Source organism: Ciconia boyciana, chromosome 2 (assembly GCF_034638445.1).
Source record: "Ciconia boyciana chromosome 2, ASM3463844v1, whole genome shotgun sequence".
Taxonomy (NCBI): domain Eukaryota; kingdom Metazoa; phylum Chordata; class Aves; order Ciconiiformes; family Ciconiidae; genus Ciconia; species Ciconia boyciana.
The window spans coordinates 48,265,778-48,282,092 of record NC_132935.1 but is presented as its reverse complement, the minus strand read 5'-3'; the positions used below and the strand labels follow the sequence as shown (position 1 = coordinate 48,282,092).

Genomic DNA, 16,315 nt, shown 5'->3' with positions numbered 1-16,315 from the left:
AAGTACAGGACATAATTTCCAGCCCCTTTCATAAGGTATGAAGTATATGGTGCCTGGGCACCATCTTCTGATGAATGCTCCATCTTCAGGCTTTAAAGTGACTGGAAAAGCCCTGAATTCACCGACCCTGCCCTCCCTAAAGTAATGGGTTCATGGATTAGCATATGAGTCAGGTCTACATCCAGCACTCATTAGAAAAAGAAAGGAATTTGCTGCACCCGAAATAACACCTTTCTGTGCTTCACTTTTGCACACAGACAGTAAAATTACATTCAAAGTGTTCAAACTCAACATAAAAGTTTGATTATTCCAAGACACTCGCAAGAAGGCAAGAGATTTTTAATGAAGTAAAATTTAAAAACCTCACTGATTTCAAAAAGAAGTAACATCTAGCTTTTTGACCTTGTCTCCATCCTTCGTTCCACTAATCCAGTTACGTACATGAGGACTGTGAAATGCACTGGGCGCTTTACATCAGTGTTATTTTAAGATAAACCATTGTTAACTATACATGACTGGAATAATGACAAGGAAAGGGAACAGTTCTGCAAAAGCAGGGGGAATTTGAAAACTGACATTTGTTGTGAAAATCTAATATTTAAAACCACTTTTGGTGCTTAAACCAAGGAAGCTGAGGGTCTCAATCTAGAGACAATTAAAGCTAACATGGTCTGATCCCATGGCCTATATTCCGAAAGTACATGCTCACACAGCTTCTCTGATGACTCAAAAAGCCTGGTCTCAGGCTGCAGATCTCTCTACAAGGACATTGATGAAATCTCTGATCTCTGTCAAAGTCTTAATTTTTATAACTTTGCCATAAGACAAAATCAGGCACAATCCTCTTCCCCAGAGCTCACACACATGTACATGGACACATGTCCCTCCCTTCAGAGAAATGCAAAGAAAAACCTCTATTCATTAAAGGATGAGAGAATAATTATTTTTAGTCTATTTGCACTTTTACAACTAAGTAGTCTCATTTGAAGAGTATAGCAGTAGGCATAATTTATTATTAAGGAAAACTATTTCATTTTTTTTAATCCACTCTCATTTTAGAGTCAGCTAACCTCATTTCATACCCACAGCTGATGTTCAAGATAATGCAGTATTAAAATGAAGTAAGCTCAACATAAAAGTACAAAGTACAGACCTAAAATAATGAATCAATCTAACCTGGATTAATAGACCAAAATGTTGGCTGTTTCAGAATGCATTGGAGCTTTACTCATTAAGGTCAATGGCTCCCCTACATAAAATCACATACATTAGTCCCTAAAATAGGGTAAATAGACAATTTAATCTCATCACACAATCAATGTTTTATTTGGAAGAAGACTGTATGTAGCTGAAGGTTTTACAAGTGACATTTGACTTTACTCTGAAGTAAAGGTCAAAGGGAAATACTTGCATACTGTATGTACAAAACCATGAACGTAATCCTGTAACTTTATTTCTGTACAAACGGCACAAATTTTTGCAGTAGGAATGTTCTTTCTAAACAGCTTCAAATAATAACAAAATTTAAAGGAGGTTAGAGGTACCAGGCCTCAGTAAGTCTTCATCAGTATTACCAATCACTAAGTATTTCTTTCAGCAAATGACTATTATTTCTACATCAATATAATGTAATAATGTATTTTCACTTCGACTGGATCCTCCGCCAAAGCAGTGAAAGTACTTGTTTTTTAAAGATGGCATCTTGCAGTTTCTTGCTTTTAGACAACTAAAGACTATACACCAAAATGACATCAATTTTAAATTCTGAAAACTGATTATGTAGATGAAGTCTTAAAAAACTAAGTCAGTATGACTAGGCAGAAGTTTGACCATGTGCTCAGTTGGCATAAAAACTGCAGAGGTACACTGATCTGAATTGGCCAAAAATACAGCTCTTCAGTGCTTCCAAAAGCTCGCTGTGTATTTTCATCCTCTTTTATTTATAGCTCAGGAATAAGCTTTCCAAATGCAAAATCTATAGCTAAAAAGAGGATGGTTATTTTACAGTTGTTAAGATGCTATTATGCAAGTCAGCACTAACTATAGTTAGTGCTAATAGAGTCAGGAAACTTTTTTTTCCCCGTGTCATGGAAAAATACTATTACAAATTTCATCAATTTCATCAAGGCAAAAGGAAAATTTTTTTTTTGAGAAGTAAAAAAAAAAAGTGTTCCGCTTTGGTATCTCAAAAATACATTCAGATTTTTGGTTCACTCTCTCCAGTTTTTCTTCTGGTGTTAACATTTCAAAGTTCACATTTTACTGAAACTTAAAATAAAAATAATCTGAACTTGGAGAAAACCTAACCTATCTTTTTTGAACATCAAAAAAGGAAATATCAGCACTATATTTCTCTCAAAAAATTGGAGACAAGGGATTTGTTGAGACTGACCATGTTTTTTAAAGCGTTTGGCAGAGCTTGGAATCATCACGTTTTGGCAAAAAGGGTTTTTGCCCCGCTGGATTCCCCAGCAGCTGGATCCAGCGGCAGCAGGAGCCAAGCTGCTGGGATCGGTGGCCACAGGAGGAAGCAGCGCCAGAGCCTCAAACGCAGCGGTGCCACGGACCGGACTAGGAACACTGGACTCTCGCCCCATAGTACCTGCTCTGATAGGAGCCACCCATCCACGCCCTTCGCTCACTACCGTACTGCTCAACTTTCACCTAGCCTGTGCACCCAAACAGGTAAATGCCCAACTCGCTGCTTGACCACGTTAACACAAATCAAAAATGCAAAAGGGAAAATATCTTGCTCATCCCCTTTGTGTGTAATTTGGGGTTTTTTTTCAAGTGTTAGGTCTTTTTGTTTGCAGTTGTTCTCATTTTGCAGGGAAACTATTTCACAGAAGGGCTGTGAATTCAAATAGTATCAGAAGTAGCACAGACACCTTTATTGGAAGAGAACTACATCACGTTTGTACTTACAGGTTATGGGATAAAACTATCCCTTCACTTTTTAAATGGTGAGCACAGGCCCTACCAAGAATGGCTGGCCTTAACCTCCCCTGAAGCAAACTGACCGTGATTAGCAGCTCATCCAGACTCCTTGTTGTATAACTCGATCTATCTGGTGACAGATCTTCTGGAATCACCACCTTGTCCCTCCACCACATTTCCAGGGCATAGCTCTGCAGGGCTGCATGATTTTGATACTCATTGATTACAGTTTGAAAAGGGAACAGAAGTTTGTTTGTAGGTCCAAACAGTGAAATCGAGAACCCATACCTGATAAATACACTATGGTAATACTTAATTAGTTTGTATTTGAGGAAGAAATGTAGCATTAATATAATTTTTCAGATCTGAAGAGGATACGTGTGGTCATGCAGCAAAATGAAGGCAGAGCTGGGGAAGGCCATAAAACTGGGAAGTTTCTTCTTCCTACTCACTACACAATGACACTAGAAACTTACCCTTTGTATTAATGAAGAGTAATTTGTTAAGAATACGTTGTCCTCACAGTCGCTTTGACAGCATCACATGGGCAGTGTTCATATTATGATTCCCATACATGTCTCTTTCCATATATTTTTCTAAGTGCCACCTTATGACCTCAGTTACAAATTCCTAGTTTCCAGCACTTCAGGGGAAACAAACAAATGATAGAATTTGTTTGTCTATTAGCAAACTTAGACATGACTAGATATAAACCTATTTATCCTGAAACCAATCTGGGATTAGAGATAAACCAATTTAGTAAAGTGACATGAACAAGAATTTTCAGTTCTTATCAGAGCCATAACAACAAACCCATCTATGAACGGGAACAATTCAATCCTTTTGACATCAAGCTTTCCCATCTGAGGAAGAAAAACTCTTGCGGTGCTGCTTTTATTTAAGTATGATGCAGAAACATTGAAAGACAGTCCAGTATCCCAACTGTCAGATGCATCAATTGAACAGAAGTGGAAAAGGGCACTATGCAAAAATGGCAGTAACCCAACACACCCATACATTTCATATCCTGGTTGAGGGGTCACTTCTTCAGGTAGTATAAACAGAAACCTAATGTATTCCAAGAACACTAAATTATGTCACCAAGACTTGCTACTGCATGAGAAAATGAATTTATCTTCCCCATGCAGAAAATTCTGTGCTAGCAAAGAATTTCCAGCACAGAGATAATTGTTAGGAACTGGTAATGCTGCCTTCATGGCCACACCAGGAGACTAGCACGATGAAGACCAGGTCCAATGTATTTAAAAGAAAACTAGGACCTACCATCTATGTCAAAAGTTTTTGGAGACCTAGATGCCATGCGTGAATCATGGAGTGATTAGGGCTGGCAAGGACTTCTGGAAGTCATCTGGTCTAACCCCCTGCTTGAAGACGGGCCAACTTCAAAGTCAGGTCAGTTGCTCATGCCCTGTTGAATCCAGTTTTAAGTATCTCTAGATCCTCTCTGGGCACCTGTTTGAGCATTTGACCACTCCACTGTGAAGAACTTTTTGCCAATATGCTAGCTGGAATCTTGTTCAAAACATCCTGGAAAGAACTGTTTTCTGCAAATGGATTTGGTACACAGTTACTTGCATTTAATTTTTCAAGACCAAACAGAATCAGCCTGTCAGAACAGCTGCATACAATAGCTAAAAGCCATGTCAGCAGACAAGAGGAACACCTTAATAAATTGGACATGACCCGCAATCCTACAAATAAAGAATGGTTTCAGGTTCTAAAGTAATTTTTCCGCAATTATCATGCTCCTAATGAGTGCATTACAAATCCAATATACCCGTACTGGATTTGCCAATAATGTTCTAAGATATTAATCTGTGAGTATAATTTGCTAGTAAGCTTTTTAAGTACAGTCATGTTACTTAGTTTCCTCTAGTTCTGAACACAAATTTTACAACAATACAGATATGGCAGCATATTTGTGTCTTGAACTTCCTTGAACAATAATTCATTTTTAATAGCAGAGTTGCTGTATTCCACACTTAAAATAATTGAAATACAATGAGAACATTACTGGTAATCTGATTGCAATAGCACTGACTGGCCAGTTTTTATAAAAGCAATGGAGTTTTTAGGAATGCTAAATTGCTTAATTGTTATTTTCAACTATTGTAAAAACGGCTTAGCACACTGAACAGATTTTTTTAAAACTTTCTGTTTAAAATCTCTATGTACAAAGAATTAAAAAATGAGAGCGTAATGTAGTAACTGAATTGTCTCAAAAAATCCTGTTTGATTGGTTCAGGTGCATGCTTTACATTACCTATTAGTCTGGTGTTTAATGAAACCTGTATCTGTTTCACTTTTAAAATTTTATTTAATTTTTATTTGCTTGCATATTTTAAAGAATACTGTAGCAACAGCCACTTTGATACTGGGCATTTGTGGGGAATTAAATACTGGTTTGCATTCATAGACCAAAGCAAATGCAGGGAATGTCACCAACCTCCAGTAAGTAATTAATTTTCATGAAATGCCCTGTGTTTTAACAGTTATTGCTTAAAACTACTTCTTTTGCAATGAATGGCCCCATATATTTTCACCAAGACACTTCAGAAATTGATATCCCACTAGGACTAAATTAAATTTTTTATTATTATCTATCTCTATTACAACACTCACTAATTGCTAGTTTTGAGATTGGTACAATCAATCATGCAATTTACATTCCCAGAAATTGTTTTAAATTGAGTATTTTTCAATTTTTTAAATTTTAAACTAACAAAGTACCTTCAGGGGTTAAGAGTAAACAATCTAAATATTAATTGCTTGAGTATGTTTACACGAAAGCTTTTAAGTGTCAGGAACAGAAAGCAGGCTTGTGCAGGTGTGATTTCCTGATTGACTGAAGCAGATCTAAGCCTGCATGGTGGCTACAAGAGCTAGTCCCAACCTTCCCTCTGCCCTAGCCATACAGTCCTGATACCTTCTTTGTGTTTATGATTGTGCATTGTAGCCCACTGAATCAACCATCCTCTTGATCTAATTAAAGATGACAGGACAAAACGACCCCTTTGGAGGCAGTGTGAAGACAGATCAGTATTTTATATATAAATTTATACACACAGATATATGCATATATATATATACATGGATATATATGGATAATCTACATTTTCAGCTTCAGATAACAGTAAACCTACTATCATATTGTGTGCTGAGTTAAATCTTAGCTAATCATGAAACTGTACAACCGGGGGCATATCTAGCTGTGACTGTTGGTTTGCCTAACAGGAGAAGGGCACACGCTTTTCTTAACGAAGTCATAAAACACGTGTGTTAGTTTGAAGTGTGCGCAGGCAAGCCAGTAAGAACACTGTATCATCAAATCTCCTCTGTAACACATTACTGAAGTTAGGCTCTGTTGCCACTGAGACTTTTAAGATGGCTCTAAGGTCAAGGATAATGATGTACTAGGTCACCATAGTAATGCTCTTAATACTGATGTCACATAAATGTAATGTTTTACCAAGAGTGTAAGATACCCTATGTATATATTATTGGATATATGACCATGTGTAGTTCATTAATTCATCTGCATACTGAAGCTGTGAAGAGAGAAAAGGATGCGTTTGATGGTTTTATTTTGAGCCCACTTTCCCAAGATGAACTCTCCCATCCATCATGTCATATTCCTGTCAATTCACAGAGTATTACAAAAATTGCCTGAATGTTTACTTGATTTTAATCAACAAAGAGCACTATCTTGCTTGGATTCTTACACAAGCATACTAACTTATACAAGCATGCTAACTACAAACTTCCATGCTACTGCTTAGGGCAATCTGATTGCTCTCTACAGCTTCTAAGGAGGGGAAATGGAGAGGGAGGGGCTGATCTCTTCTCCCTGGTATCCAGTGACAGGACACATGGGAACGGTTGAAAGCTGCACCAGGGGAGGTTTAGACTGGACATTAGGAAACATTTCTTTACCGAGAGGGTGGTCAAACACTGGAACAGGCCTCCTAGAGAGGTGGTCGACGCCCCAAGCCTGTCAGTATTTAAGAGGCATTTGGACAATGCCCTTAATAACATGCTTTAACTTTTGGTCAGCCCTGAATTGGTCAGGCAGTTGGACTGGATGATCACTGTAGGTCCCTTCCAACAGAACTATTCTATACTAAAACCGACCTACATCTACCTAACAGAGAACACATCAAGAGAGACCTAGCAATAAAGACTCAAGGTACAGGGCTACAGGCAGCTGAATCATCTGATGTCTAAGGGTTTGCCCACTCCTCCCTCCCTGGTTCCTCGCTCACATTGTTCCCACACGTTCTTCTCCTGGCCTTCTTACTCCTACCTGTTTACCTTGTGCCAACTCCAATAACTATCAGACCTTTCTATGAACCTCTTAAACTCACTGATGGAGCAGAAAACCATCCAACTGGTTTTGCTGTGTTAGTTTTCTACGACGTTAGAAAGTCAGATTGAACCTCAGAGGGCTCTGACAAGCTCCAGAAGCAGCACAGTGGGAGCCAACGTTCAGGAGGAGGAAGGGAGCTGGGAACACACTCCCCGTCTGGCAGCCACATGCTGTTGAATCACTTCCTACGTCACATGAAAGCACGTGTTTCTGGCTGCAGTACCACAAGCAGCTGAGCTAATCAAACAACTCACTGCCACCAAAAAGGAATTCTCCTTTTCTTCCCCCAGTTCCTCCCTCTTGAAACCATCCTCTCAAAGGGAATATCCAGCAAGGACAAAGGGGATGTTTAATTTTATTTGTTTCTTTTGATTCTTGGGATGAGGTAACTACACTAAAGTACTGAAATTAGGAAATGGAAATCACTGGCTGTGATACCAAATTTTGACATGGAAGCCAATTAAAATCCTGGGATGAGCTCATGGAGATTGGCTTGTGTGTAGCCACTGCAGTGACAAAAGCACATATAACTCAGCATAGCTTCCATCCGCAAAACTGGATTGGAAGCTATGTTTTAAAAATATTTCAGAAAACACTCCTGCGTCCCCATGGGCTGGGCCTCCATAATCTACACTGTATTCCAGTTTCAGATAACAGTAATCCTACTATCATGCTGTGTGCCGAGTTAAATGTAAGAAAGTCTGGTTAGAAACATACAGCTCAAGGAACAAGAATAAATTTTATGCAATCATTTAAAACATTAACTGCAGTAACTCATTAACTACCTTCATTAAGAGATGAACCACTGTTAGATATATTTACCTCATGTATGTCTTTCATCCAGCTTGTTATACTTCGAAAACTGTCCAGATTTGTAATGTCATATACGAGAACAAAGCCTTGTGCGCCACGAAAATAGCTAGTACTAAGTGTATGGAATCGTTCCTGGCCAGCAGTATCCCTGAAAGAAATTGTAAGAAATCACACACACACAAACAAAAGATGATCAAACTGCAGAACCCCCAAGAAAAATAACTTTATTTTAAGAAGTATTGTCCAAATTTTGAATGGTGTACCCTAACATGAAAGGAACGAGAAAAGATAAGGATGAGAGAGAATCTGGGTGCCAGATACAGCAGTGAAATAAATACACTGGAAATTTATTCTGAATAATACAGCCCTACTGGGGAAGCTAAACCAGTGGTTGAAGTCTGAGTGTAATTTCAAGTCCACCATTGCTTCTTTATGTACATAATCATTCAGATCAGTACAACTCAGGTGATTAAAAAACCCTAGAGTACAAGTACTGCAGGAGTCAGATGACATCCCATATGCTGACAAGCCCTTTTTAAACTGTGACACAGACAGTAAGCTGGTTTAGATGGAAGGTAGGTTTTGGGAAAAAGCCATAAAATACAGGGATGCAGAGATTCCTACACATAATTATGCCTTAAGAAAGCTGCAAACAAGCCTCCAAGACTTTTCTATTAAAACCTGAAATGGAGTAACTGCAGATCTAATACTGGTCAGATAATTAATGTACAGAGTTACTCCTTGAGAAGTTAAATACTGGTAAATAGAGATAATCTTCAGTACTGGATGCCTTGAGAGATGGCTGTCAGTAGCCCTATATAGCCTTTAGAGAAACTTCAAGAAAAAAAAAATAGGCTGTAGGTTCCCAAAGATTCATCTTACTAGCTTTCTCTTGGTGACCCTTTTGAACATGCATTTGATGGGTAATGAAATGTAAAATTTTCTTGCTTTGTCACTTCCCTCAATGTTCCCATACAATTAAATTTACTTAATATGGATCATAGATCTGCATTGTTTGTATGCTGCAAGTTTTACTGTTAAAGCAACCTAGCAACAACCCTCTTTTTAACTTCCATTAGTTGCTCCAAAAAATATGCTCCCCTAGGCCAAATTCAAATTTTAAAATGACCTAGTAGGAACAACTGCACTTTAGGAAGACACACAATTAAAAGCAGATGAGATTTTTCATGCTGTAATGCAATTTAGGTGGCTCTCATTTCTGATATAAATTAAAACTTACCATATTTGAAGTTTCACTCTTGTATCATTAAATGTTACTGGCTTTACTTTAAAATCAATGCCTAGAAGAAAGAAGAAAATCTGTAACATTTCTCATAATAACATGGATTCCCTTTGAAGATTGTTTCTTAGCTCTAGTTATCGTGCAATTTTGAACAGAAAGTGAAAAGCAACTATATCAAACAAAGAATAACTAGCCAACCATATACATTCAAAATGGAAGCTGTAAAAGGAAATTATTCAATGGTGAAAACAACTATGTGCCAATGCATTACACAAATACAATACAAAGCAATGCCAATACAAAGCAATGGAGGGGCAGGTAAAAGCTAAGGTGCAGATACTCTGAAACTACACGTAGGTATTTCCATGAACAGGCAAGTGACAGCAGTTTCACGGCCTATGCACAATACTACTTGGCAAATATATTGGTGATTTCAGGTGTTTCCAGTTTCATCACAACAGCGTGGCAGCTAGGAATGGGGAGGTAGAAATGCTTACAAAGCTGTTACATGCACAACACCATTTTTCTGTCCTTACTTCCAAATCCCTAAAAAAATATATCCAGGGTTACATGAACAGGAATTGGAATTAGCTGTATTAGTTAAGTGCAAAGACAAACGTATACTTGATTTCATTCAAAATGAAGACGATTGTCTCTACAGCTTTAATCACTGTGCATTCCAGATCCAGAGTGCTAATGCTAAAATCAAGCATTAGCACTTGAAATTAGTGCAGACTGTTGTCTCTACATACGCTACAGATCTTTCCTCAAAGATACTTTCCTTATAATTTATAGTGTTTTCCTTTATTATATTATCAAATTAGTACTCCAGATGTGGTAGATGATACCTGGATTTATGGGTTGTTGAAGCTCCAGTCTTTATATTAGAATCTGCCAGCTATCAGCTGCTATCTTAGAGTGATGCATTTCCTCACAGTTAACCTTTTTTTTTCCCCAATTATTTTATTGCTGAAATTTGAAACACCATTTGATAATTTCTCTGCTCATTTTTTTTTCCCACTGAAAAACAATAAGGCTATTTTTGTCAATTATATTAAGTGAAGTTAAGGTGACATTGCGATAGCTGGCCATACTGCATGGTCAAAACTCCGTAAGGGCAAAATATGGCTACTTAACATGACTTCAGAGTGGCTTTTCACCAGTAGTATGTCATTTGAAAGAACTAAACAGATTGAAAAAGCACAAATATTTTAAGTTAATACCATAGCACTGATTTCTGTAAGAACCTGTCTGCCAAATTACTTTATCAAAGGAAAGCATCTATGGCAGTAAACCAAAAATGCAGTAGAGGAAAAGCTCCCTTCCTTTTTCCAGATGGATGTATTGTGCACAAAACTTTGACAAGTACACTCTCACATGCATGATTCCAATGCTATTAACATTTTCGTGTGCATGTGGTAAAAGAGTTTAGGTGGCTTTTTAAAATTATTATGATAATCATGTCCTTCACTTGATGAAATTTCATTGAAGCTCCAATGGAAAGGAAAGATGAAATAATATAATTGGTATCTGTAATTAATATTACACAAAGCTTCCTTGATGGAATTAATAATGTCAGATGGAAATGTAATTTAAGTCAAATTTGCTCATGTAAGGTGAAATTCCAACGTGATGGAAAACATTTGCTCCCGAAATTCACATGGTTTTGTTTAATTACCTGTATCACTTTCTACAATTGATGTTAGAGCAGTTGAGAGTGACAGAGTACGCACTGGGAGGCTGGAATGTCACTTTCAAATGGTGTGTTGGGAATACAGCAAAAAATTATAATCCAGCCAAGGATTCCCAGACCTATAGGAAACAGTTCTTAGTTGACATACATTTTAATAATAAATTGCTATAAGCTTTTTTTTATTTATAAAAAGGGAAGCAGAGTGCTGAATCAGACTAAAACTTAATCTAAATTAAAATAAGGCTTATTGACTTCTTAAGTCAACTTCGAAATTTATTGACCTAAAGGGTCAATGAATGTTAGTGAAAAACAGAAGTCAATATGTTCTGCATGCATGAATTGTTCATGTCTTTATATGAAATTTCCAGCAAACTTAGCAAATTGGAAAGACAGAAAAGAAAAATGAGAAATACAATGCCAAAGACAGCTCACAGATTTCAGATGCTTTTAGGCCCATGTATTATACAACATGATCAACATAACAAAGCGAGCATTGATTACTGCTCTTGAGATAAATGTTATTTGAATGCAACAGCTTGTACTTGCTTCTTTTAAGCTGTCAAATAAAACCAAGAAGGGGTATGCTGGGTACAAGTTCAAATTCTAGTTGTCATTTCCAAGTTTTATAGCCATGAGATTAATTTATTTTCTTTATATTCCAGGTAATAAATATGCCCATATTAGGACTGAGGCACCTTAAAGACAATTAGGTCTAAAAAGCATCAAAATAGTCAGCCACAGGAGAATTCAGCTGTGAATTGCCCCTCTCTTCCCTCAGAATCTATAAAATAGTCTTTGGCCATCTGCAAAAGTCCTCTTCAAAGAGGTCTTTTACAGATGGCCTAGAAAATTACAACATACTTTTCACCCCAATACGACTGGCAAGTTCCTGATACAAAAGGCCAAAAAAAAAAAAAAGATGTCTATGCAGAGAAAACGTGAGTTTGAGCAGCTTAGCAGGATGCAACAGTGATAGCATGGACAGAGGGTGGTACGTGCCCAGGTGCAGGTTCTACCTAGCCCACTTACTGTCACACAGCGTCTTCATCTCTGGAACCAGGGAAGCAGTTGGTATCAACTCCTGTGCCCAAGCTGGGCAAGTGCCCAGTGAGACGTTGTGGGTTGAGGTTCCACCATGTTATTCCTACCATGCTTAACCCTTACTAGCTGTTGGCGCATTACTTGAATCAGACTCTTTTCCTGTACATGTCAAGGAATATCTGAAGCAGAGTGGTAACTGAGCAGTCACAAGTACTGATAATTACTGTTTTGGTAAGAAAAGCAACTCATGGGATAAGATGGTTTGTTAGGAAAGTAAGAGTGACAAAAAATCCAGCCTTGTAAAAAAAAAAAAAACAACAAAAAAATAAAAAAGAATTAAGATGCGGATTACTACTGGTGTTGTTAACACAAGACATGTTTACCTTCAATATGGTTCATTTTTGTTGATTAACTATTTCCTTCTAAAGTAAGTATCAGGGAATCTACACAGACTTCAGAGCTGGTTCTCTTATTCATCGTGCATTACAAATAAATGCATAAATCACTTGAATTTGCAACTTCACTCTTAATAAATATTTTTATTTTTAAATATAGGCATTAAAAAGCAAAAGTTTCCTTCTGAGGAAAAAGTCAAAACTTATCTTTTTTTTGTTTTTTAATCCTAAATTGGGAGTTGCACCACTTTCAACTATGACAGCTTTGGGAGGACTCACACCTCTACAGAAATGTTTCTCACAGAAAACGTGTGCTGCGGAACCACAGCCACCGTAATACAGCAAAATAACAACCTCACAGCCTGTGAGATCACAATCCTGTTCGCTTGCATACAAGGGGTTTTTTTGTTCATAAACTTTCTCTATGGCTTTATATGCAATGCCATTGTTTAAACAAAAACATTTATTCTTTATAGTCTATTCATAATACAATGCATCTGCCTTATGATGCGTATAAGTTTAATTAGAAAACTATAACTGCTTATAATTTACCCAAACTGCGTAATTGAAGATGAGGAAGGGCACCCAGCCTTGAGTGTTTAAGTGCTGCATAAAAAGCTTTCCATGAAAATTTACTGTGGATGCTTTTTGTTTTATCCCCATAAAGTGCATAATTTTAGAAAAGGTCACTACTACTGGAGCCTACTACAAAACGTTTGGGGTTTTTTTTCCCCTGCAATAGCACTAGGATTTTTTCCCAGTAACACAAACCTGTGATTCATGATGACACAGAAATGAGACTTTCAACAACCTTTTAACTTCTGTGCCTATGACCCTTTGCCACTACAGAAGGTGGTGGCACATGATTTTGTCAGGGAACTCGAATGGCTGAGAGACTGCACAGCCTGGATAATCTTCCCTCTACTCAAGTCACCATTCCAGGTGGACAGGTAGGGTGAAAAATCAATTAACATCAGATGAGCATTCAATAGGCTGCCTGACAGATAGGGATCATTTGACTGAGCTTGTATGAAACAGGCATCCGGATGAAAACAGTTATTTGTTTTCACGGTGTCAAAGAGAGAGAAGACATAACTAACAGAAAAACCACTGCATCGTGTCTTCTTCCTTTACACCGTTTTACAGGCCACAACCTATAGGCCATGCTCTTGGTTGTAGCTGTCTTCATGAAAAAGAAACTTCCACTTCCAACATTACTCTTTTGGAAGCCATCATGCACAATCCCATTCGTTTTAAAAGTCTAAGCTCTAATACACCTCCTAAAATGGAATTAAATGGAACACAGTATTTCAGAAATAACTTTAAAATCACATTCAGGTAACAAATACCACATTTGGATGATTCATTTACATTTCAGATAAACATTTGTTTAAAAAGTTTTTAAATCTCTCAAGAATAAGTTTCAGGAACAGTAATAAAATTAATAAGGTTAATCTCAGTCCATAACTATCACAAAACTCTTTTATCTTAACTATTCCTTAAACTATTTCAACCTACAGCTTGGAGAATATATTCTTAATATCATCACCATACAAGAGTTTTTGACTCCGCAGTGGACTGAATTGAGAGTAAAAGCAATTGTGTCTCAGAATAGTAACCTCACAGTCAGGAATCTATGTTCCATATAAAACGCATCAACAAAGCTGATGTTTATTTTCACGGCCATTCTTTGGGGCTCCTTGCTAAGCCTGGTAACAAGCTGCCTGTTATAAAGACCAATTTCATGACTTTACTGCTAGCTGCGTTCTTCCCTTTTTGTTCGTGTTGGTTTCAGAAGCTGCTTTGCAAGAATGGGCAAGAAAATAAAAAGTGGTTTAAGTTCAGCTGTTCTTATGTGGCCAGGTCAAGTCATCTCACGTACATTAAGTATTCCCTGGAACAACTGCTGCCACAGCTACTATCTGTTATTTACTCAGTTAAGCCAACTCCCATATTGAAAAATGTATAAAAGAGCCACGCATATTCCAAATGCAGGAACACACAACTTCTTGTGCATACTTTAACTCTCTCTTCAAGAGCACAGAAAATGAAAAAGAAGAATTCTTACACGCACGCAAACTTTTAAAAATTTAACTTCCCAGTCAGAAATTGGGGAAATCACCACAGCAAATCAAACCACCGCACTCACATTACATGTTTTCATGCTGATGACCCGGTTTTCAGCATGTGGACAGCCAACTTGCCGTTCCCCATGGCACCGTGGGGCTGGCGTACCACGGCAGTGGGGAGTTCCCCATCACCCCCATCTGCAGCGGTGCCGGGGAAGGCAGCATGCTGGTGCAGCACAAAACCGCCTGGGTCTGGCAGGGCTAATTATTTTCATCACAGCAATGGCTCTGCTTTAATAATCACGCACGTGGCTACCTACAGTAGAAGATATCTTGACTTTATACCATTAAAATTATTAGCACAGAGTTAAATCCCTTTCTAGCATGAAAGACGGAGGAACTGATGTCTGACAACTTTTTGAGGTAGATATCATTTTCTCGACACCCACACCGGCGTGCAGCAACAGGGCCTCCGTGTGGAGTCGTGGGCAATAAGAAACAGTAAGAAAGAAGTTGTCTTCATAAGCTTAAAGAAAAAGAGTAGGTTCCAAATGCCCCAGACAAACAGCAAGGACAGTGTAACAGCCAGCACAGAGAGGCTCTGGAGCCAGGGGAACATGTTTCCTGACACCCTGGCAAACCTCGGCAAAGGCTGGAGTTGCCAGACGCGGCTGGACACACGCCACAGCTTAACGGAGGCAGATCTGACATCTCCAAGACAGGCAGTGCCGAGCTGCCGGTGCCGGGAAGGTTCTGTTTGAACCGTGCACCCGCGGCCTGCGGGCGTGAGGCGCACCCGGGGACGAGAGGGTGAGGAGCGGGAGCGAAGCGGGCGCCCAGGCGTCTGCCGGCCCACTGGGACACACGCCAGTCCCTCGGGGCGTGCGGCGAGCGCGGGCGTGCCCACACAGCCGCCCGCCACCGGCCGGCAGGGCCCCGCTTCGCGGAGGGCTGCGGGGGCCGTGCGGCGGGCCGGCGGGCACCGGGGGGTACGGGGCGCGGGAGCTGAGGGGCGGCAGGCCGCCGGGTGCGCCCGGGGGACACGGGCAGGTGCCAGCCCGGGGGCTGCGGGAGAGCGCCGGCAGGGCCGGCTGCTTGGGGCCGCCCCCGGCCCGCGGTCACTCACCAATCGTGGCCAGATAGGAGGAGGTGGGAGCCCCGGCGGGCGGCGAGCCGGGCTCCGTGTACCTCCGCACGATGGAGGTCTTCCCCACGCAGGACTCCCCGGCCATCACGATTTTCACCAGCAGCGGCGGCTTCCCCGCACCGCCCTGCCCCTGCCCCAGCCCCGCCATGGCGGGCGCCGAGTGCCGGCCGGGCCGGGCCGGGCCGGGGCGGGGCGGGGGCCGCAGCGCCGTGGGCCGCCCCGCTGCGAGGGAGCGGGCGCTGCCCCGCCCGCGGTGTGGGGGGGGGGCCCGGCGGCTGGGCCGGGGCCGGGCGCCGCCGCCGCCCGCCCCGCACAGGTGGGACGGGCCGCACGGAGCCCCGGATGCTGCCGTGGAGTGCCGGGCTGCGGGGGAGGGGGCGAGGAGGTGCGTGGGGCCGAAGTCGGCTTTTTAAACCGGTTTTGAAGAAAAAGGCATCTATCAGCTTCTTTTGCAATCTGCCTGAATGTTGCCGTGTTCCGCCAGCCAAAAGTCTGCGCACGTGCTATAGAAAATACGAAACCGGTCAAGCTCTAAATTATTTAATTCCTGTGATTGCTAAAAAGACAAAAACTGAGACCAAAATGGTTGA

General features: G+C 40.2%; 1 protein-coding gene across 3 annotated transcripts in view; it reads right to left on the bottom strand.

The window, feature by feature from the left end:
* The window catches only part of LOC140647681 (ras-related protein Rab-10-like), a 32,192-nt gene extending 16,194 nt beyond the window's left edge, over nt 1–15,998 (bottom strand). For 2 of the 3 annotated variants that reach the window (XM_072852559.1, XM_072852558.1), the window contains exons 1-3: nt 15,705–15,998; nt 9,378–9,438; nt 8,147–8,285 (exon numbers count right to left, since the gene is read on the bottom strand). In XM_072852559.1, the coding sequence (XP_072708660.1) occupies nt 8,147–8,285; nt 9,378–9,438; nt 15,705–15,873 (369 nt within the window). In that variant the 5' untranslated portion in view covers nt 15,874–15,998. The remainder of the gene's footprint in view (nt 1–8,146; nt 8,286–9,377; nt 9,439–15,704) is intronic. The other variant, XM_072852557.1, reaches the window with a different exon arrangement.
* Between the last annotated feature and the right edge of the window lie 317 nt (nt 15,999–16,315).